Source organism: Lepidothrix coronata, unplaced genomic scaffold (genome assembly GCF_001604755.1).
Source record: "Lepidothrix coronata isolate B3197 unplaced genomic scaffold, Lepidothrix_coronata-1.0 Scaffold247, whole genome shotgun sequence".
In the NCBI taxonomy this organism is placed as follows: domain Eukaryota; kingdom Metazoa; phylum Chordata; class Aves; order Passeriformes; family Pipridae; genus Lepidothrix; species Lepidothrix coronata.
The window spans coordinates 496,417-518,523 of NW_016690427.1; the positions used below are offsets into that span (position 1 = coordinate 496,417).

The 22,107-nt window shown below is 37.9% G+C and overlaps 1 protein-coding gene across 2 annotated transcripts; it reads left to right on the forward strand.

Moving 5' to 3' along the window:
• Positions 1-1,389: 1,389 nt before the first annotated feature.
• Positions 1,390-20,962, forward strand: MTF2 (metal response element binding transcription factor 2). Of its 2 annotated transcripts, none has more exons than XM_017835054.1 (15): positions 1,390-1,610; positions 8,249-8,447; positions 8,594-8,675; positions 10,204-10,299; positions 10,686-10,786; positions 11,096-11,244; positions 12,424-12,519; positions 13,625-13,693; positions 14,538-14,661; positions 15,917-15,984; positions 16,336-16,506; positions 17,116-17,224; positions 17,394-17,452; positions 17,587-17,691; positions 18,509-20,962. In XM_017835054.1, the coding sequence occupies exons 1-15, from the start codon at positions 1,606-1,608 to the stop codon at positions 18,861-18,863; spliced, it is 1,788 nt and encodes a 595-aa protein (XP_017690543.1). In that variant the 5' UTR covers positions 1,390-1,605; the 3' UTR covers positions 18,864-20,962. The 2 variants fall into 2 exon arrangements, with proteins under 2 accessions (XP_017690543.1, XP_017690544.1); XM_017835055.1 differs by lacking the exon at positions 1,390-1,610 and adding an exon at positions 6,074-6,094.
• The last annotated feature ends 1,145 nt before the right edge of the window (positions 20,963-22,107 follow it).

A 22,107-nucleotide genomic window follows, 5' to 3' on the forward strand; every position in this document is an offset into this window, starting at 1 on the left:
GCAGATATACTCCAGATTGAGTGTAATTTTTTTTCTCCTGATGGTGGCCCTTTACCTTTAGCGCTCGCAGTATCTGACTGCTGCTTGCAGTACATGGAAATCTGTGCAGAGCAGACAAGGCCCTTTGTGTTGTCCAAGTCTCTTTTTAGCATATCATCACAACACCTGAACTCTGTCTAGTTAGTGCATCCAAGGAAGAACTATCCCCTAACACTTGTATTTAAAATAACTGTGAACAAGAGATTCTGATCATAACTACTGCTCTACTCTGATGTAACTAAGAATTGGCTAGACCAAGCTGTACTCCAGTGTTTTGCTCAGGATTCTCTCTCTCTCTGCCCCCTTCCAGGGATGGCAAACTGATCCAGTATCTTATTTTTGGTGGCTTATCTCAAGAGGAAGGTGGCTTTGAGAACTTGGGCATTTTCAGCAGGAGAGAGACTGGAATCATAAATTCACCCTCCAGTCCACTGAGTTCAGCCATTCCTGAGTGTGTGTTACACCAGTTGGTGAGTGCTGATCCAGGGAGCACTTGCAGCATTAGGACAAGCTTTATAGCGTTTGGTACCACTGTATTGGGCAACTGCTGTGCTAACCATGGGGACCCTGGAGACTGGCCCAATACCGATGCCCGAACAACTGCAGAACTCAAATGACGGAAAACAAGAAGTCTATGTCACGGAATCACGGAATTGCTGGGGTTGGAAGGGGCCTCTGGCGATCATCTGGTCCAACCCCCTGCCAACGCAGGGTGACCTGCAGCAGGTGACACAGGAATGTGCCAAGGTGGGTTTTGAATGTCTCCAAAGAGGGAGATTCCACGACTTTGCTGGGCACCTTGTTCCATCAGCTTGGCTAGTACAGCTGCAGCTAACAACTCAAGCTGAGGTTCAGCTCATCTGAAATGGCTGCAGCCCGCTGTCACTGCAGAGGAGCACACTGTCCAGCCCGCAGCCCCACAGACCGGCCAGAGCTGCCTCTGCTACCTGTGCCGGGCCTCGCCGGCCCCCTGGGCAGGAAAGCGGACCCTGAGTCACTGCAGACGGCAGGGCCGACCCCACCAAGGCGAGGAGCTGCCCCGGGGCAGGGCAGGGGTCCCGCAGGGCAGGGAGTGCAGCGAGGCCCGGACGTTACCGCGTCTCCGCAGACGCGGCGGGAACAATGACCGGCCCCGCCGCAACGAGCGCCGGCGGCGCGCATGGATCCGCGGCGACCGCACGGCTAAAGTAGTCCCTCTTTGTTCGACAGCGGCTCAAGCCCATCCGCGGTAGTGTCCCTCCGCCGCGCCAGCCCCGCGCCCGCGCCCGCTCCCGCCCCCGGCGCTGGCGGCGCAGGCGGGGCCGCCGGGGCGGGGCCGCGGCCCTTTGTGCTCCCAGAATGCACCAGCACCTCCTCCGCGGGAAACAAAAATGGCGAGGGGCTGCGCCGGGGCCGGGCTGCCCGTGAGCCGGCTCTGACCCTCTCTCGCCGCTCGCCGCCGCGGGGCCGCGCCCGGGGACCCGCTGTGCACCGAGCACCCGGCCGCACCGCGCCGCGCCGCCGGGGGAGGCTCCTGAGCTCGCCCATTTCCCTGTATGAGGCGGTTGGCACCACTGGAGAGACCGAATGAGGTGAGGGGTGGGGGGGAGGGAGGGGCGGCCGGGCCCGCGCGGGTCGGGGGGGGGCGATCCCGCAGTCCGGGCCGGCGGTGCCGCGTCCCGCATCCCCCTCGCGGGGCGGGGAGTGGGGAGCGGGGAGAGGGGCCCCGCTCCGGGGCGGGGGGCCCCGAGGCCTTGGGGGAAGGGGGAGGGAGCTCCAGGCGAGCGGCCGCGAGCAGCGAGTGAGGGGTCAGCGGTGCTCTCGGTGACCAAAACAAAGGCGGGGAGGCAGGGCCGGCCGGGGGGGCCGCGGCGCTGAGGTGCCATCAGCCCCGCGCCAGCTGTATTTTCGCCTTCACCTTTAAGGATATTGTCGAGGCAGGCTGCGTTTTCTCGAGTGCGGAGAGAGCAGCACAAAGGGCTGCTGATGCCCGCTGGTAACTTTGGTTTTGGTTTCTTTTTGTTGTTTTTTTGTTTGTTTGTTTGTTTGCAACGCCTCACCTCTCCGTCTCTGTCAGGCTTGACGATTTGAACGTGCACCGTACGTTTTTAGTCCACCAAAATGCGGTAACTGTTGCTGGCTGAAAGGATGTGCAGTAACGCGTTTTCTTTTCTTTGGTATTGAATTCTGTAGGAAGAAAGGGCTGATACTTGCGTTTGTCAAAGAGAACAATATGGTTCTGTGCTGGATGCTCTAGACACTGCTATTAGTGTTGAAATACGAGGGGTTTTCGTTCATCCATGGAGTATCAGGGTGCTATTAAAAGAAGAGGGCCTGAATGCTTAAATGAAAGGGTCTGCGAGGAAAGCAGTGTAGCATTGTGGCTGTTTCTGGAATTTGTGATAGGTAGGCCCAGCTCATAACTGTAAAAGGTCAAACGTAGTAATGAATAATGGCATGATTTTCTCCTGACTTAGTGTAAGGGAACATGATCAGTGATATACAATTAACCTGGCAAAAACGTGGGATAATAACCAGTTTCCCTGCTCTTTTTTCTTTTGATCTGTAATCGGGTTGGTAAAAGTTAACACGTTAATATTTGTCCCTTTTTTGAGATCTCAAATTACATTTGATTTGAAAACATTTGAGGTTGGGAAAACAGTTTAGTTTCTGTATTATTAGAGTACAGGTTAATGAGTTCATAGCTTTTCAGTGAAAGGGGAATAAGGGAACACAGATTGAAAAGATGAAAAAAGGTGCATAATATAGTGAAAATGAGAAGGATCTTTGCAAGGAGCTACAAACTGTGAAATGTGAATCTGTACTGAGAGTATAATGTAGCACTGTTTTTCACAGTTAACCCTTATTTCATCAAATATAGATGTGTGGCTTCTCAACAACTTGCTTTTTCTGTTCTGGGAAGAATTTTAAATCAGATGTAGATGCTTCTCAAAAGTTGACTTAATATGGCTAGTCAGCAGTTATTGAGGTGTGTATATTTTTTTAATAGGTGAACGACACATGTATTGGTAGTATCAAGTTATGTTTTCCTTCACTGCTTTAGGAGATCAGGTAAAATTTATGAGGAGAGCAGCTGTAACAAATATGCTACGGTTCATTTCCTGGTAAGGAGTGGACTTCTGTATTCCCTGGAGATAGATGTGAATTAATATAGTACTAGAGGCAGTAAAGCGTATTTTGTGCTCCTCATGTGACTTATGGAGGAGAAAGCCTGGAGAGAAGAAGCACATGTGATGAGAAACCAACACGAATCTTCTCCTAGTTTGTGAATTAACAGCACTTTTTGTGTGACTGGCCTCTAAGCTTGCTGCAGAGTTGGTTTCACCTTCTTTACAGGCCTTCCTTGCAGGAAATGGAGGGGAAGTGTGTGTCTTTGAACAAAACACAACAGGAGAAGAATTATAAAACCACAGATATTGCTGGAGGTATAATCTCCATGGAGGAGTGAAATCAAGCAGCTTAACTTTCCTTGAGGAGAGTTAATGATAAGAGCATTCCTGATGAGTCTGGACATACTTCATTCACTGAATATCTTAGACGATAATATTACTTTATTTATGTTTTAGATCTATTTATTTTTTTAATTCTGTGGAGTGCTTATGAAGGTTGCTGCTCTTGTAGATGAACCTTAAAGGAGACTTGTCTTTATGGGGGTTTGGTCACCTCTGAAATACTCTTTATTCCCCACTTCCCCTCAGTGCAAGTCAACATGTTGTCATTTCTTTTCTGCTTGGGTGCGTGCTCCTACCTCCCTTAGGTGTGTTCCTGTATGTACTGGAGAAACCCAAAAGGCAGTTTCTGTACTCAAGGAGGTGCTAAGTGTGCAATTAAGGGAAATTCTGATCTGAAAAGGTGTATTGTGACCTGATAGCATTGTTTTCTCAGTGTACTGTGTTGTGCTTCTCTTTGTGTGCAAACACATGATCGATCCCAAACAAATGGCTTTTGCAGTACAGGGCTGCCCTATCCAGTTTCCCTACACACTAAATATGTAAGGGAAAATGTTATTCTGTAATGATCTTTTAAAGTGTAATACTCTCACTGTGCGTATCAAACAGAATTAGAACACTTCTAGTTAGTTAAGGTTTCTTGAGGGAGAACACGAGCAAGTAAAAACAAAATCACAAATGACTGTGTAGTATTATGGACATAAGAGTCACTTATTCCGGTGACTACCTCTTTTTAATAGTATGAATCAATCTTATTAAGGACAGTCGTACTTCACAGGCTCAAAATCTGACTCGGGTTAGAAGGGGTCTTAGGAGTTTTGTAGTCCTGCTCAGCTTAGCATCAGCCATGAGGTCAAACCAGGTAGCTTTATCCAGTCAGCCCTTGAAAGCCTCCAGTGACAGAGGCCACACAACCACCCTGTGCCCCTGTTCTGCTGCTGAACTGCCCCCACGGGGAGGGGGATGTTCCCTCCCTGTCAGAATCTCTCTTATTCCAACGTATATGTTACCTCTTGTCCTCCTGCTATGCACTACTGTGAGGAGAGTAATTGCATCTCACTGATCTTCTCCTAGGAGCTGGAAGGCTGCTGTTAAGGTCTCCCTGAAGCCTTTTATTCTCCAGGCTGAATGAACTTGGTTCCCTCAGCCCCCTTTCATAGGGCAAGTGCTCCAGTCCCTGACTGTCTCTGTGGCCCTCCACCAAACTCATCTACTTCGATGTCTCTATTGCATTGGGAGAACAAAAACACAGTATTCCATCTAGATGCTGTCTAACAAGTTTTAAAGAGACTGATTAATCAGCAGTAATGTCATGCTTCCAGAATTTGAACTGATTATCTCTGGTTATCATAAGTTCTTTCACTAGGTCTTCCTCTCCTCTGCAATACCGCATTTTCCAGTTTTGAGATAGATCTTAAACTTGCATGAGTTCTCTTAGTAGGATGGTCTGTGTGTGATTTCTAATCTGAGTTCCCTTCTGATAAATCTTCCCTTCTGTGTGATTTGTATTTAGTAGCAATTAATGAGTTATCTGTCCCACTTTAATGAGTTTCCTCAGTGGATTAAAATTTTCTCTTAATATTCTTTGGGCATTTTGTTGTTAAAACACAGTATCTTTAATTAACTTCCAAGAACTAGCTGTACTCATAGGGTAGCTATTACCTGTTACTGTTGCAGCATTTGTGAATCGGGAGCCCTTCTGGAAGAAGTTTGCTGAACTTGCATGGATTGTCAGCGAACCCGTGACTATAGTTCAGTCATGCAGTCTGGCAGTGACAGCTGAAGGAGTTTGTGTCCCAAGTTGCTTGTCTGAGTTTATTCAGTTGTGCTTTCAAACCATTCTATGAAACAAACTGGTGAACTGAGATGGCCGGGGAAAAAAAAAACCTGTCAAGGGAGTTTTTTTAACAGAAGTTGTTTCACAGCAGTTGTTCCAACTGAAGGAGTGCAGGAGTATGAATATCTTAAGGAACAAACACTTGGAAGCAAGAGTGCTCAGTCTTTTTAATCTTCCAATTTCTTCACATCTTTTTCCCTAGCTTTTCAAACATATTTTAGCATGCAGACACATTTTACTGACTTCCACTACTAACTTATGAAATATTGTATGGGTGTGTAAGTACTTTTTGTTTGCATTCTAAAAAGTGCTTGAATAAGAATACAGCACAACATACTTAGTATTGAGTAATGGGTGTAAAGCCATACGTGCTGTATGATGTGCTGCGTAGCTTGGTGGTGCGAGTTAAATTAGATAAAGCAGATTTTCATGTCAGGTAAGTTTTTCTGAAAAACAAGGCATCGGTTGGATATTATGTGATTGTAAGGTCTTGGAGAAAAGTTTTTTTTAAGATGGGGAAGTTGTTACTTAAAGGTTGCTAGTTTAGTTGGTAACTATAAATAGCGTGGTAGGAAGGTGCTATGAAGTTAACTTTAGGGAAAACTTGAAAGCAAGTTTCTGGAAAATGTGGAACCTTTAAATTAATTTCAAAATCAGCGAGCAAGAATTTAACTTCAGTTTGCATTTTAAAATAAAAGTTTTATTTTAATGGTAGGTGTAACTTCTTGGTATTCCACTACAGCTGAGAGAGCTGTGGCGAGACAGATGAGTACGTTAGTAACATTTTATACATGTAGCTTTTACACTGGTCTGCACTACATTTCTTGTGCAATGGTTCCAGAAGATACTTCAGAGACACCTACTTTAAGTAACTTATGTCCTGTTCATTAAAGTCAGCTTGTTAAAAACGGTGGCTCTTCCTACTTCATCTCCATCAAAAACACTGAGGGAATGTTTCCCTGAAGAGAAACTTCCTATCCATGTGGAAAGCAACTGTTAAGCTACTGTCAGCCTATTGTGATAACTAACCCTATTTTCAGTCTCTGTGAGATAAACCATAAACTGCCACAGCAGGAGCTGCTTCATGAGCTGTTTAGCCGTCACTTCAGCACTGCTATCATTCACAAAAAGAGCAGTGTTGGACAAAGGAGAAGTGTCTGGTTTATTGGCTCACTTCTTTACTATGTATCAAGATTCTTCAGTGTCTGAAGCTGCTATTGTGAATTTATGCTGTTGTATAAGTCAGTGTATAGATTCATTTAAGTGTGTTATGCCAGAAAATGATGCACACTTTTTTGTTATCGTTTCAATGGGGATGTGGGACAAACTTCAGTACTTAAAAGAATGCTTTTGAAGAATTTTTTAATATAGAGCTCAGTTGTTTTTTAAATGGAATTTGTTTCTTTTTGCATATTCTGTATGAGATCTTTCACACCTTTTTTCAGGTACTGGAAAAGAAGAGCAAACATTCCTGCCTTGTAGCTGCTTTCTCTGGGCTCTTAAAACAGATAAAAATCTGGAAAAAAAAAAAATCTTTGAACCTTTTTAAGAGAGTAGTTCTGTCAAAACACTTGTAAACCAGATGTTACTGCTGAGAAGGCAGCACAAAATGAGTGTCCTGGGCTGCCATGCTTTTACTCCGTTATTGTAAACTTACTTTGAATGCTGCATGTACCCTGTCCCATCTATCAGAGGTTAGAGTTGAACTGGGGAAAAGCAGCAGTAACTTGAAACAGCTTTTGCATAAGAAGCAGCGGAATTGATAGGATTCTAACATTGCTATAGCAATGCTCAAACTATATGGGACACTGATTAATTTAGTGCTTTTGTTGGTGCTTTGAGATTAATTCAAATGTTTCTGGTGCTGATGATGTACCTAAGCTATCTTGAGTGAGGTGAAACTGCTCTTTCAGTTGACTGTATCCTATTTAATTCCCTAATCTGTCCTTATGTTTGCATCCTAGTAATATATATTTTAGTTTCTATAGAAAATACATTTAGATATACAAGTGGTAACTTCATTACATAGTCTCAGATTCTGCCTATTACTTATGAAGATTCTTCCTTGTGCACTATTTGATCCTGTTTTATAATTTTCTATATTTTATTCCTTTACTTGGAATGTGATGTTTGATAGCTAGTTTGACGTAAAAGCATATTCACACATGTAAATAGTCTACATTTTATGGAATTGTATGAGGAAAAATGATTGATTCAAGTAACTTATAATTTTGGGTTTCATGTATGAAGAAAAGTTGCAAGATCTTTTGTTTTTCCTTCCCTATTATTTTCCACTCTTATTCTAACAGAGAGGAAAATTTATTTTACATGAATTTAACATGTAGAAGTTCTTTCTGTGCTGGAAACCTCTACAACTCTGCCTATGGGTCAAGTATTTACCTTGGGTGGTTTCTCCACACCTCAGCCTCTGGTTTTTGTTTTGTTTTGATTCTGAGTAAGTGCTGAGCACCCTGTTAGTTGTCAACTACTACTCTCCCTACCAAGATAATGCAGTTAGAATTAGTTTAGGACCTTTTTAGCTTCCCTGGAATTTTAGAAAACTGTCAGTCATTTGAGTGACTGAAGTTTTGCATAAGTAATCCTATATTGAATGTTTTTGATATGTTCTTTGATGCTTCTGGTGACTTTATGAAGAGTCTCTGAGCTGGAAAGTTTGTGTCTCCCCATCCCCATTTACATCAACTGATTTCATAGAACACTTTTATTTTTATAAACTTGTCTCTTTCAAATTTTGTAGACTTGTGTCATAGCAGAGGCATCACAACTAAAGATGTCTAAAGTCTGAAGACATGAGCAGGTCTTTAGTTACCTGAAGTTCTAGAGTTAGTCATATTAATATTTAAAATACATGGTTTCTTTATCCTAATTGTGATTACCTTTTTTCTTGCCTCTCTGTCTTTAGAGACTCTACAGCGGTGGGTAATTCACTGGTCCATAAGCGCTCTCCTTTACGTCGCAGCCATAAGAGCTCAGCATCTCTGACCAAGCTGTCCTTACGTGATGGACAGAAAGCCAAAAAGCCACTTTGTAAATTTGAGGAAGGTCAGGATGTCCTAGCTAGATGGTCAGATGGCTTGTTTTATCTTGGAACTATCAAAAAGGTAAACAAATTTTTAACTTCACTGGAGTCTTGAAGTATCATATGTAGTTGAAAATTGCAGTATTATTGTGCCTCTTTTGTAGTATTAAGTACGTTCTTCTGTTTAGTCCTTTTACTCATGGCTTCCACTGTATTTTTGTTTTTCAGATAAACAAACTGAAACAGAACTGCTTCATTATATTTGAAGACAGTTCCAAATCCTGGGTTCTCTGGAAGGACATACAAACAGGCAAGAACTTCAATGAAGTAGTCCTTGTTTAGTATCTTATGTGTTTAGATTACTATATCTGTTAAAATAAATGGTTACATTATATTCTCGTATCCTAAAGAGTGATTTGATTTAATGTGATCCAGGATCACAGATTAGGCAAATGGGGAAAAAAAAATCTTTTCAAACAACTGTCTATCACTGAAGTTACTGTTTTTTGGGTCTGGGGTTTTTTTGTTATTTTGTTTTTGTGAGTTGTTTTTTTTGTTGTTGTTGTTTTGTTTTCACATAACTATATGCAAGGGAACGGAGAAGACTTCTAAAAATAATCACGTTTGATTTTGTTTGGATGGGGATAGAGTCTATCCTCTGTCTTAACAGAATACTCTGAGCCCTAATTTACACCAAGTTTATGTCCTCCTACTGTTTTCAGTTGAAACAACATGTTGTGAAAATAAACTAAAACCTGGAAAATCTTTAATGGAGTTTTGACATTTAAAAGTAACACCATAACTGTTGCACATAAGAAACCATTACAGTTTTTTGAGTATTCATGTAATATAAGAAATGTGCAATTATCAAGTGAGACACCTATTGTATAGTACCTTTTTGGTTTTCAGATATTTGGAGAGTAGTAGAAGCATGGATGACAATTTCCTCATCATATAAAAGCAATGGAAACCTGAACTGGCTGTCATTGATTCTTGATGTTTAAACTAAATACTGTCTGCTAAAAGGAGAAGCTTTTTATTTATAATAGCAAAAAATCAACTGTTTTATTTCTTAGAAGCTTGTAAAAAAAAATTCTGTTCTGCTTCTGTATAGTACAAGTTCATGATCTTTGATTTGTTTATGGTAACTATCAAAATTTAATGAATGTGTAGAGGGACATTTCAACTCAGAATATTCTGTGATTAAGAAGCTTGTATTTTAATCCAGATTTTTACATTGATACATGGTATAAATGGAGTAAGATGTAGTTTTGTTTCAGGTTGCAAGCTTACTTTTTTCCCTTCCCTCTGCTGTAACTGTGTGCTTTTGTATGCTTGCAAATATGTACAAGTGGTAATAACATCTTTCCTAAGAATGTTGGAGTTCAATATTAAAGCATCTTGAACAGATCTGTCAAAAAGATGTACACCAAATTGTGTATGTATTTACATGAAAAGAAACACAAAGTAATATAAACATAAAAGATATTTATTAGTTGTTCAGATAGGATTTATTTATACGTATTTTTAGCCAGAATTTACGTTCTTTATTCAGTTGTTGAATTTTTATTGTTTATGTTAAGGAACCGTGGACTGCATATTAAGTAAGCAATATAAAGCCTATAAATATCTTAGAGCTTATGATAAGTAATATAAATATTTGTAGCACAGTCTGTACAAAATGTCTGAATGTATTCTTGGTAACAAGTTTTTCTCTGTAACAGTGTATTTCTACAATGCATGCATCTGTAACTGAAATAAAAGAAAAAGCTATACGTGTGGTAACTGTTCCAACTGCAGATGTAATCTGAAAAAATCACACTCTCATCTTTGTCTAGGAGCCACTGAAAGTGGGGAAATGGTCTGTACAATATGTCAGGAAGAGTATTCAGAAGCACCGAATGAAATGGTTATATGTGATAAATGTGGGCAAGGTAACTAGATTTTTTTTTTCCTATTTACTGCGTTTTAAAAGATGTTTTGATTTGTTTCACTAAGGAGGATATTTGCCTGGCAATGACTGACTGCTCAACTGATCTTAAATTTTGTAACCCTTAGTGGCTATTAACAGCTCAGTGAATGATGAGAATCCATGTTAAAGTGACTAACACCTGTTCTGTAAGTCAAGATTATTATTTTTCTACTAAGAAAATTTAAAATACCGTTTTGAATTTGTTACCAATTTTTTTTTTTTGGATCAGATTTTCGGCACTTAATGATGGATAGTGCCTTATAGTTGCATTAAAGTTATATGTAGTTAATTCTGTGTAAGCTCCTTTTGCCATTTTAATAACAGTTTGGCTGATCATTTTTTATACAGGTTATCATCAACTGTGTCACACACCAAATATTGATTCCAGTGTGATTGATTCAGATGATAAATGGCTCTGTCGACAGTGTGTTTTTGCAACAACAACAAAGGTGTGTTTCATATTGCATGCATCTTTGTTTTTGAAATTGAAATAATAAGATAAAGCATTTTTTTTTCAGTGATTTCTTTTTTGTTATCTTTGATCTGAATGCAAGTTTTGTATGTTGAGAAGTAATACTTATTTTAGAAATAGGTGATATTTTGCTTTTAAACAAACATGCTAGTATTAAAACATAAATGCAGGTGAAAGTATTTGGCTTGATTATAGACAAATTTTCATAACTTTCAAATTGAAAGCTTTGAAAGTTTCAGAAAGGTATTGTTGTTTTTTATAAACTAATGTGTTTGTTTTGGCCCAGAGGGGTGGTGCGCTTAAGAAAGGACCAAATGCCAAAGCACTGCAAGTCATGAAACAAACGTTACCATATAATGCAACAGACCTTGAGTGGGATGCAGGTCATAAAACCAATGTGCAGCAGTGTTACTGCTATTGTGGAGGACCTGGAGAGTAAGTAAATGCATAATATATAAGAGCTTTTCTCTATAATGCAGCTGCAAACTTTGACTCTTTTCTTGTAGACTTTCTTGTGAACTTGTTAGTTTCTGTCCTATTGTGTGTAGGTATTAAAAACTGGATGCAAAGTGGGCTTTTGAATTCTTTATGCATTTTTAAGTGTCTCATGGAAAATACATTATTTCTTCTCCCATAAAATATTCAGTTTTGTTTTGATTTTGTCATGTGGCCATCACATAAAATCACAGTACATTGTACAATCAGCAAGAGGCAGTATTTTTCTGATGTTAACTTGGTCATAAGTCACAAAAATAAATGTACCTAGAGATTAGTTTATTAAGTTTTGTTGGAATATGCAGCTGTCTGATTCTACTATAACATCATACCCTGGTTTTCAATCACTGGCAGGGGAAAGATTTTTTTTTTTCCTGTTATGGCATTACAGAGTCCTCTGCTGGTTCTTTTTTACAAGAAAGGCAAGAAGAGGACTTCTAAAGCAGGTAGAGATAGGTACTCTGGTGTCTGCATGAATGAGTGAATGAATAAGATAGCATTGAAGATTTGAGATCAAGGCAAGTAAAGAGTCAAAAAGTCAAAGAAGCAACGTTTTTCAATTTACACTCACAGGACAGAGCTCTGGTTTGAGAATTTTGGAGACTTGGACAAACATCACCTTCAGTTTTGCATGGTTCCTTTTCTCAAGGGAGAAGCTGAAAAAGGAAAAGAAAACCCCTGTAAACTATGAGGTTTCTTTTGAGGATTCAAGTAGTTGAATCCCCAGAACAAATGTTTGTGACTTAATGCAGCTGTGTTTTGCTTTGAAAAATAATAAGGGAGCTAATCTGGTATGTCAGGAGTTTTTATGGAGTTACTAAATTCTTATTATTGTGAAGTAGAAGCTGGTTGATAGAGTAAATGAAATGTTTATTTTCTTCATTTAATAACTTACTTCAGTCTTTTACTGGACTGTCTTTTATTATTCCTAGTCTCTCTTTTCTAGTAGTGATTCATTAAGGCACTAAATGTTACTGAAATATCCCTAGAGATGGCTATTTTATAAGCTGTGAAAATCGGTTTGGATCAAAAGATCCCTTGATATTTAATTTAAATGTAACAAAGAACAATTTTCAGTAACTTTTTTAACACATCTTGTTTTTCTTTCTGTTGGTGAAGCTGGTATCTAAAGATGTTGCAGTGCTGCAAATGTAAGCAGTGGTTTCATGAGGCTTGTGTGCAGTGCCTCCAAAAGCCAATGCTTTTTGGTGACAGGTAAGAAAATTAATCTGTACTTTATGGTTGTCTCTATTTAAAATGTGAAGGAAATCTCTCATATGAGCTTTTATTAGAGCAGCCATAATACAACAGTATTTTTCAAAAATGGGTTGTGTTTTGAGTAGTTATACAAAATAAACACGTGTTCAGGTGCCAGGAAAGTGCAATTCTTCATCTCAGTTGAATGAAGGAGGGCGTGGTGGTGGGTGATGGAGATGTAACCAAGGGTTAGTTGAATTCCAACTGTTGCTGACTTAATTTTGTGCATAAGTCCATTATACTGTAGGAGCTGGCAACTGGGAGATGCAAAGCTTTTAAAGCAGACCCCTTTAGTGGGCCTAAGTTAGGATAAGGGCTTTGGAGGTCACGTGTAGGTGACTGATGTCTTACACACGATGGACGCCATGCTTGGAGATGGGCTGTCAGAGAGCATGTGCAGTACCAGTTCCCTGTACTGACTGGGGGGGATTGGAGGGAGCTGGAAGGATACTTAGACTGAGGGGAACTCTACATCCTCTGTCCATGTGTGATGAGTCAGAACACAAGGAAATGAAAAAGGGTGCTGGTCTGTGCTTTCATTTTAAGAGGAACTTGGAGCATTTGCAGCAGATGAGAGAAAACTGGAGAAAGGAATCAAGGAGTATCTCACTTGCTATCTATTAGACTTTCTTTTAGCTGTTGGTTGTGCTGGAATATTTGTATGAAAGAGCAGAGTTAGGACCCAGGAAGGCATGGGTCCTTAAAGTACATGCTTACGCTGGTGCACAGGGTTTTGCATTTGAGAGAATGGGGTGGGGGCATTACAGAGCATCTTAGCTGACACAGTCACAGGCTGAGGGAGTTTCTCAGGGAGTATGAAACAGTGGGTACCAGGATGGAATTCAAGTACCTTGTATCTGGCCTAGTAGGTATCAGCGCAAATTGTGGAAGTTGCTAAAGTGAGGTGCAGAATAAAGAGACTCACAAATATCATATGGCTGGGTTTCTAGCTTGCTTAACTCTCATTTTTTCATAACTAGGATGTTAAAACATTGAGAGCATGTGTGTGTAGGGACACCCACCACCCAGACACATGTACATATACATATGTGTATATTTTTAGGTTTTATACGTTCATTTGCTCAGTTTGCAGTTCTGGACCAGAATACCTCAAACGTTTACCCTTGAGATGGTAAGTATAATTTTTTTTAAAAAAAGGGGTGAGTTAAATACATGCTCTGCTTTTCTTTTTGGTGTTTTGGTTCTCCTTGCTAAAAAGGAAATCCACTTGGTAGCTTGAGCTGTTCCCTGAGTCGTTCTTGCTGTTTATCAGGGCTAAGTTTCATTCAAAGTTTGTCCTTAAGTGTAGAGATATATTGTGATTGCATGCTCTTGAGGTTTATTTCTGGGATTGTTCAGTGAAGTAGTAAGCAACTACTTGCTTGTTGTATATGTGAAGATTAAGATATCTGAGTTAAATATTTTTTGCAGGCTTAGGATCCTGCCATTACGTAAGCCAGATGTAGCGAGTACTGGAGTACACGTCTTGATACATTTTATAATAGTGTCCTTGATGAGTCTTAATAGTTGTAGTTTGGAATCTTTGAACTAACCCGTATTAGAAATTATATCCAATTTAGTGTAAATATGCCTAATGCTAAATATATGGAGGAAATTATGTTGTTAAATGTTAGTTCACCAAAATACTTGCATGAATTCAGAGTTGATACATTCAAATGTGAATTCAGACTTACTTAAATATCCCATGGTTCAGACCAGTTTTGGAGTTTAAAAGAAGATCACGACAGTGCAATGAAAATGCAGAAATGAAAGTAAAATGCAAAACAGAAGGAATCACTTGAAAAGAAATTTCAGAAGCCTTCGTGATGTTGTCTGGATTGAGTGTTTTAAGTTGTGCTTTGTGTTTCTCCAACTGGACTGTGATAATATCTTTTCTACTAAATTATTTCAGAGGAAAGCAATTGGAAATAAAATGTGTTTTCTGTTTTATTTTTTCTTTAATTCAAATATTCTAGGGTAGATATAGCACATCTATGCCTTTACAACCTAAGTGTTATTCATAAGAAGAAATATTTTGATTCAGAGCTTGAACTTATGGCCTACATTAATGAAAACTGGGATAGATTGCATCCTGGTGAGGTAAGTAGTTGCAATACCCTTTCTTGTTTTCTCTCACAGTGCATGCATATGTCCTGAGAGTTGGCAACCTATGAACTGTCTTATTCTGCATGTTAAGTCCTTTAGTACCTTAAAATCTGGTAATCCTAAATAACGAGATAAAAAAACATTCTATTTCTGCAAGGAAATTAAGTGGTGTATGTTTTTCTGAGCGTAAAATTTCTTCAGATGATCCACATAACTCATTATTTTCATGATGACTTTTAATTATTTATACTCAACTGTGTATACTATTGCATATCTCTGTTTGTCTTTCATGTTGTAGTTCTCTTACTACTTTGATATTTTCATGTGCCCCAACCAGAAAATCTAAATGTAGAACTGAATGCAGAGTATATTGCACACAAAGATATATCCAAAGTCTCTAAGATATAACAAAATATTGTACACAAACATTTCTTCTTCCCTTCCTCTTTCAAACAATGGGAATGGTCAGTTTGTGTCCCGGTCTAAAAATTGTTTTGATCATTTTCCAGTCTGATTCAGCTACTTGTCAAGGCATCTAGTTTTTAGCTCATTACTAGACTAGTTATTTTTTCAGCTGTTTGATAACTGGGCATTTATCTTAGCATTAAAAGAAATCCATTTACTCAAGTAGATTGACTTTATATTTAACTAAGAGGGTCAGTGTTGGTCTTTGTTTCTGCATGTAACGCTAGATGCAAACAATTTATGTCTGAGTTCAAATTGGCACACTGCCAGTAGAGTATGCAGAGTACGTAGAGAATGCACTTTTTGCGCATGAAAATTGTTTAGGGCTTTAAAGTTTTTTTTAATACGGGTGGCATATAAATGGTTTGAAATTTTCTTATCATGAGTACATCCTACTTTTATACTCTTCCGTAAATTCATACATCTGTAATCCATTTTTACTAGCAGACACAATTTGAGAATCAAATATGTGCTCTTGGTTTAAATGAGTAACTCTTTTTAATAAATAATGGAAAATAGTCTGAACATATGTATTTTAAACTATCAGTGTAAATAGTTTGTTAGACTGGGTTTTAGCAAAAGGGGCATGAAAATGGATTTACTGGTTGTTTTTTTTTTTTTAGATTCTAATAGCTATTCTGGGTATTTTCCATATTTTTTTTTTTGTATCATTTTGAGTAATGTTGGAAAACTCAAATCTGTAGTTACAATGACTCAAAGTAACTGAAATCTTTCTACTACTGAAGAATTCAGATAGGCTAAATGATTTCTTACTACTTTACAGCTGGCAGATACACCAAAATCTGAAAGATATGAGCATGTCCTGGAGGCATTAAATGATTACAAGACCATGTAAGTTATTGATACTTTTGCTTTAAATGTTCACCTATTTAATCTGACCTAGATTAGTCTTCAGTCTAGGTGATAATCGCTTTGGCCACAGAAAACATTTAAATTTTAATTCTGTGTCTATTTCAAACTATAACATTATGTAACTATTTGAGTGGAACCCAGACCATGAGAAAAATTGTTGTAGCTTCCATCCTCTTTCCACTTCACATTCTGTACTTGAGAGTGAGGATTGTGTAAAGTAGCATTTGAATGAATATTCTATTTGCATAGTTTTGTTTGCACGTACACTGTTATTTTGAAAGTTGCTTTCCCTGTGATCAGAATTATAACAATTCGTTTAAAATTGTCAAGGTTTATGTCTGGAAAAGAAATAAAGAAAAAGAAGCATTTGTTTGGTTTGAGAATTCGCGTTCCTCCTGTGCCACCGAATGCTGCTTTCAGGGCTGAGAAAGAACCAGAAGGAACTTCTCATGAGTTCAAAATTAAAGGCAGAAAGTCATCTAAACCCATTCCGGATGTGAGGTAAAATAACCCAGTCATTCTAGCAATGGGGCTACTTTGGGCATTTTTTTGGTGCCTACAAAAAAGACCTTTTCATTGTAGAAGATATTTTTTAAAAATAACTGTAAAGGTGGATTATTTGTGAGAACAAGGTCTTAGAACAAATGTAGTTAACTTTCTGTTAGGATTCTTCTAAAAAACCAACATGAAATTTAGCAATAGAAAATATGTCGACTTTACTACCATTTGGGAGACGTGATCTCTTGCCTTTCTCTTAGGCAATAATCTAACTAGAATTCTGAATAGGAATTATGTTGTGAAATTGTAACTTGTATTGGTAAGTGTGCCATCCTTTTGACCAAGTGTGGTCATATGAATAAACAACATTTAACACTTGTTCATTCTTCTCAACATGTGGGAATCAGTAATGTCCCTAGAAATATCTTGTATCTGTTAATGTTATTATGCAGACAAAAACATGTGGCTTTGTAGCTGACAATTTTAATTTGTCAGAATAACCTTACTTAGTACAATGTTTCAGTAACAGACATCTGTGTGTTCATTGCCAAAGGAAATATTAAATGAAAATTATCATCAGTAATACAGAATAAAATACAAATTTTCTTCTAGGGAACTAAGTAATGGTATAGAGAAAAAGGGGAAAAAAAAATCAGTAGGTCGTCCACCTGGTCCCTATACAAGGAAAATGATTCACAAAACTCCAGAGTCGTCTCCTCTGGTAAGAATATTTCTTCCCCCTTCCCCTCTTCCTTCTAACTGCATCGTAATTGTTGAAGAAAAACATAACAAGTTAATATGAATTGTGATATTCCCCCACTAATTCTCAAACAAAATTGGTACAACAATCAAAACCTAAGCTTAGGTATCTTTTTTTTTTTTCCCCTTAGGATAATGAACCAGTTCCGGTGATAGAGAACCCAGCCTTGGAATTACCCTGCACTGTTGGGTAAATTTTAAAAAAAAAATCCTGTGAAACATTATAATACCATGTAATTTATCTCTTTGCTTCTGAAGTGTTAGCTCAGTTTTTAATATAAGATTATTTTCATTGCATGGCAATCCTGTTATCTTGCAAAACAGGAAATCTGATGGAACTGCACATTCATCCAATACCTCAGATGTGGAATCCACAGGTGCTGCCAGTATGAAAGAAACTACCTCATCTAGCATTTCCAGACATTATAGGTAACTATTCAGTTACTCTATCTGCTATAAAGATTAAGATTTGCAGTATATGAATTTTAATATGATTTTCTCAGAGTAGAGCTATAAATTGCATGGGGAAATCTAAAGAAATAGGACAAAAGAAAACCAGTCTTGATTAGTTCTGCGTACAACTCACAGGGTGAGGATTTTTTGGTGCTTGCCAACTGTTGTTCTTTGATGTAAAATGTGTAGCTAAGTTATGTTTGCTTAAAAGAGTTAAACTCCATAAACACTTGCTGAGCTTAGCTTTCTAATAAAGGCCACAAAAGAACTGATGTGTACCCTGAATTAATTTTAGCAGTTTTTGTAGGTTTGTGTATTCATGTTAAAGAATACTAAGTATGCTGTGATTTTCTATAGTCAATAGAGCATGAAAAAATTCTGGCACAGTTTTCATAAATAAATTATTAACTACAGTTGACTTTCCTGCAAATAAATTGTTACTTGAACTTTTCTCTCTCTCAAGTTAAGCAAACAAATTTCTTTTTTATTGAGGTACATGTATTCTACTACTTTGTCTCCTCTTTCTGGTGCATGCTATCAAGTGCTTTCATGAGTCAGTTTTGTGTGCATTACTGCTCTAAATAGTCTGCTTTCAAAAAACTCATGTTTAGAGTTCTGAAGTTTTTACCTAAGTACCATACTTACAGTTACCTATTTATAGGCAATAAGTATTTTTATCAGTGAAAAATAGAACAAAAGTTATTTCATGAGTGGCATGGAAATAGCTGATGGTAAGGCATACATTTTGAATAGATTCCTTGGAGTTAATGCTGTGGGGTTTTATTTTCAATAGTTTATCTGACTCGAGAAAAAGGACTCGTACAGGAAGAACTTGGCCTGCTGCAATACCGCATTTGAGAAGGAGAGGTCGCTTTCCACGAAAAGCACTCCAGACTCAAAATTCAGAAATTGTTAAAGATGATGAGAGCAAGGAAGATTACCAGTATGATGAACTCAATACAGAGATACTTAACAATTTAGCAGATCAGGAGTTACAGCTCAATCATCTAAAGAACTCCATTACTAGTTATTTTGGTGCAGCAGGTAGAATAGCTTGTGGGGAAAAATACCGTGTCTTGGCTCGTCGGGTGACACTTGATGGAAAGGTGCAGTATCTTGTGGAGTGGGAAGGAGCAACTGCATCCTGACTGTAGGACTGAACATTATGTTCACTGCACTGTCATCTGTAAGTACAGTTCATAATGCAGAGCCACAAGAGAAATGGTCTTTAAATGTGTTTCTAAAAAAAAAAAAAAAAAAAAAACCACAAAAAACCACAAAACCTTTTTAGCCTTAACATGTAATTGTTATCATTACAGCTCTTGTGATAAAGACTTATCTTTTTAAAATCTGATCTGAGACTTAAATTTTTTAATCTGAACATTGTTAGATTGTTTTAGGTTGGGATATTTTGGGTTACAATTGCTTAAAAATGTGCATGGTGTTTAAAAAAAGATGACATTTTCTAGAGAACATTCCATGGATACAGTTATTGTGATTTAGAGAAAATATTATGTAGATAGCACAAATATTTGAAAAATCTTGGTTTGTTTTCTTACCCAAATGTTTGCAGAAATGTATTTCTATTTCAATACTTTCTAGATTTCATAAGTGCAGTGTATATAATGCCTACTGAAGACTGTAAAATACTGAAGTTCTCTTTCAAACAAAGTGTAAAAAAAAAAAAAAAAAAAAAAAAAGAAAAAAATATATTGAGCCTGTAAATTGCTCTGTGACCAGACTTCATTGTCTTCTTAATATATTCTGTGTGTGTGCGTGTGCGTGTGTGTGTATATACATATGTATATATGCACACACCTACCTGTGCGTGTATATATATGTGTGACTGTGACTATGCAATACAAATTATGGGATTGGGCAGCTTCTGAGAATTCATCCCATAATTCTTTTTTCAGGAATAGTTGCCAGTATTTACACAGCAGCATTTCTTCTCAGGCTTATTGGGTGCTGTTGCTTTTTATGTACTAAGGAAGAGTGTCCAACCAGTGCAGTGTGTTCTGGCAATGGGTGCAGTCATTGACATTCATGTGCTCTATATTCCATTATTTTCCATTTGTCAAAAAGTAAGGCAGGATCTGAACATTTTGAAATGAACTCTACTGGAAATAACAATGTGCAAGTTCTTGTAGCACGCTGATTGTAAATTTTGTGTCCCCGTTATAAAGTAAGTTGACAGCAGTCACATGCAGGATTTCTGCATACTTGTAGAAACAGTCATATTTTGATAAATGTAGAATGAACTAAGTGTATTATTGCACAGGGTCAACAAATGTTGCCATTTGAAGTAACATTACTGATTTATTACAACATTACCTCTTTTGTGTTTATAAAATGTACCAAGTTTTAAATCAAGGAGTTTATTTTACTTGTTTAAAAAAAAGTCAAAAAAGTCTCTTGCCAGTATTAGGTGTTTTTTCTTTGTCTGCTACTTTTGAGGGGGTTTTAGCCAAAAAGTAAACAGAAGAATATTTTTACTTTGGTGGTTATTCACTGTACTGTATAAGGTTAGATTTCTTACATGCTTACAGTTTACCACCAAAATAAAATTATGTAACATTAACAAATGACAGAGTGGTTTAAAGTGTACTACCTGGGTTAGTACCTGTTTATTCCATTACTTGGTTATTTGACTTTTTCTGCTCATCTTGAACATCTTAAAAAGGTGATTATTTTTCTGGATTTTTTTTTTGCTGTCACCTTATAGCCAAAGGAAGCAGAGAAAGCTTTTTCCTGTGCTTGGATTATGGCTGGCTGGGTTATATTAGCTTTATAAAAATGCTAATTAAAAACTGCCACTTCTGTTTACCTTCACTAAAATGTGTGGGTTTTTTTTCTCACACCCTCAGCTATTAATTTAATGTTGCCTTGCCTATAGCTGCAATATTTTGATAACACAGCAACTTCATGTTAATTTTTGAATGTTTATATCTTGAGATAATGCAAAATGTTAAGCCTTTGTAACCTTACTCACACCATCTGTATTTGTCTTTATTGTTTCACTTTATCCAAGTCCTTTAATTCTAACTGAACACCAGCAGTATTTTTCATAAAGCTTCGTTTAAAGATAAATATTGGAATGTACTTGGGGATTTCAGTGGGGATTGGGGGGGGGGAGGAGAAAATATTTGTCAAACTTAAGCTGTCCATAGACGTAACTATTGTGAATGTCATTTCATTTTATTATGGTGGTTGATTTAACTCTGATGTTCAGTTTGTATTTTTGGAATTGATTTTTTTCTTAGAATTAAAAGACCAACATTAAATGTGTGTATTTTTTGAGAGAGAAGAATGAGTTTTGATTCTGTATTCTTGTGAAGCACATACTTGGTGGCATCCTCCTATCCATTATATCCCTATCTCTAGCTTTCCTTTCCTGTCCTGGAGACACTTGCCCTGCACATAGACACTAACTTGTGTTCCAGCTCTGTTTGAGGGATGCTTTGTTACCTACAAGGTGTCATTTACTGGAAAATGCTGCAATAGTGCTGCTGAAGATAGGGTTAGAGGAGTAGTTAAAGCACACCTACAAATGCCTTTTTCATTTTATGTGAATTTCATTGTATGTGGTAGTGATGTGTCTAAAGGAAAAGACAAATGTTGCTGTATGTAATGATTTCATTTTGGTATAACTCGCTCACTGTATGTATGCATGTGTGTAAATATATGTAATTCAGCTTTGTTGTGGTCACTGATTTAGAATCATTTCTATGTGTATGAGATCTAATATTTTTCCATTATATATTATTTGTATTACAGTAGTATTTAGGTAGAAGAAGTCTCTTGTGACTGTTCTAAAAGTATAGGTATTGCATGAACAAGACAGCAAGGAAATAATGGCCCAGTAGTGGCCAGAATTGTAAAATAAGCGTCGTAGAAAACTATTTGTCAAATCATTGTTCTCACAAAACATCAACAGAAAATTTAAATAAAACTATGCTTTTTTATGCATAACAGGCAGTTTGAGTGAGATTACGAAGGAACTTGAAAAACCTCTCAGCGTGGTATGTGAAATGAAGGTCAATGTTTTAATTTAACGTGAAGTCAAAAAAAGGCATTGAAGGTGACAACGAGCACTTTATTGTCTAGGGAGGGGGGAAAGATAATTTAATAAAAAGAAAAATGGTTTTGTCTGTGGAACATCCTATTAAAGTGATCTTTAGTGTTATATTTTAAAAGGAAATTGGTGAATTGAGATGGAACTTGCCAAGGCTGAAGAAGGAGGAATAGTCAGAACACAGTGATAAGGATGAACTGGACAGGAACATCTGTGCACAGGGGGAAGAGGATGAATCTTGCAAATGCTATGCAGGTAAAATTTTCAGGCACATCTCTAGTTCCCTCACATCTGTCTGAATGAAAAGTAAAGTTGCA

Coding starts and splice junctions, on each gene's coding strand:
- MTF2 (XM_017835054.1), top strand. Junction 12,520..13,624: donor CCAATGCTTTTTGGTGACAG/GTAAGAAAATTA, acceptor GTATATTTTTAG/GTTTTATACGTTCATTTGCT. Junction 17,692..18,508: donor AGCATTTCCAGACATTATAG/GTAACTATTCAG, acceptor TATTTTCAATAG/TTTATCTGACTCGAGAAAAA.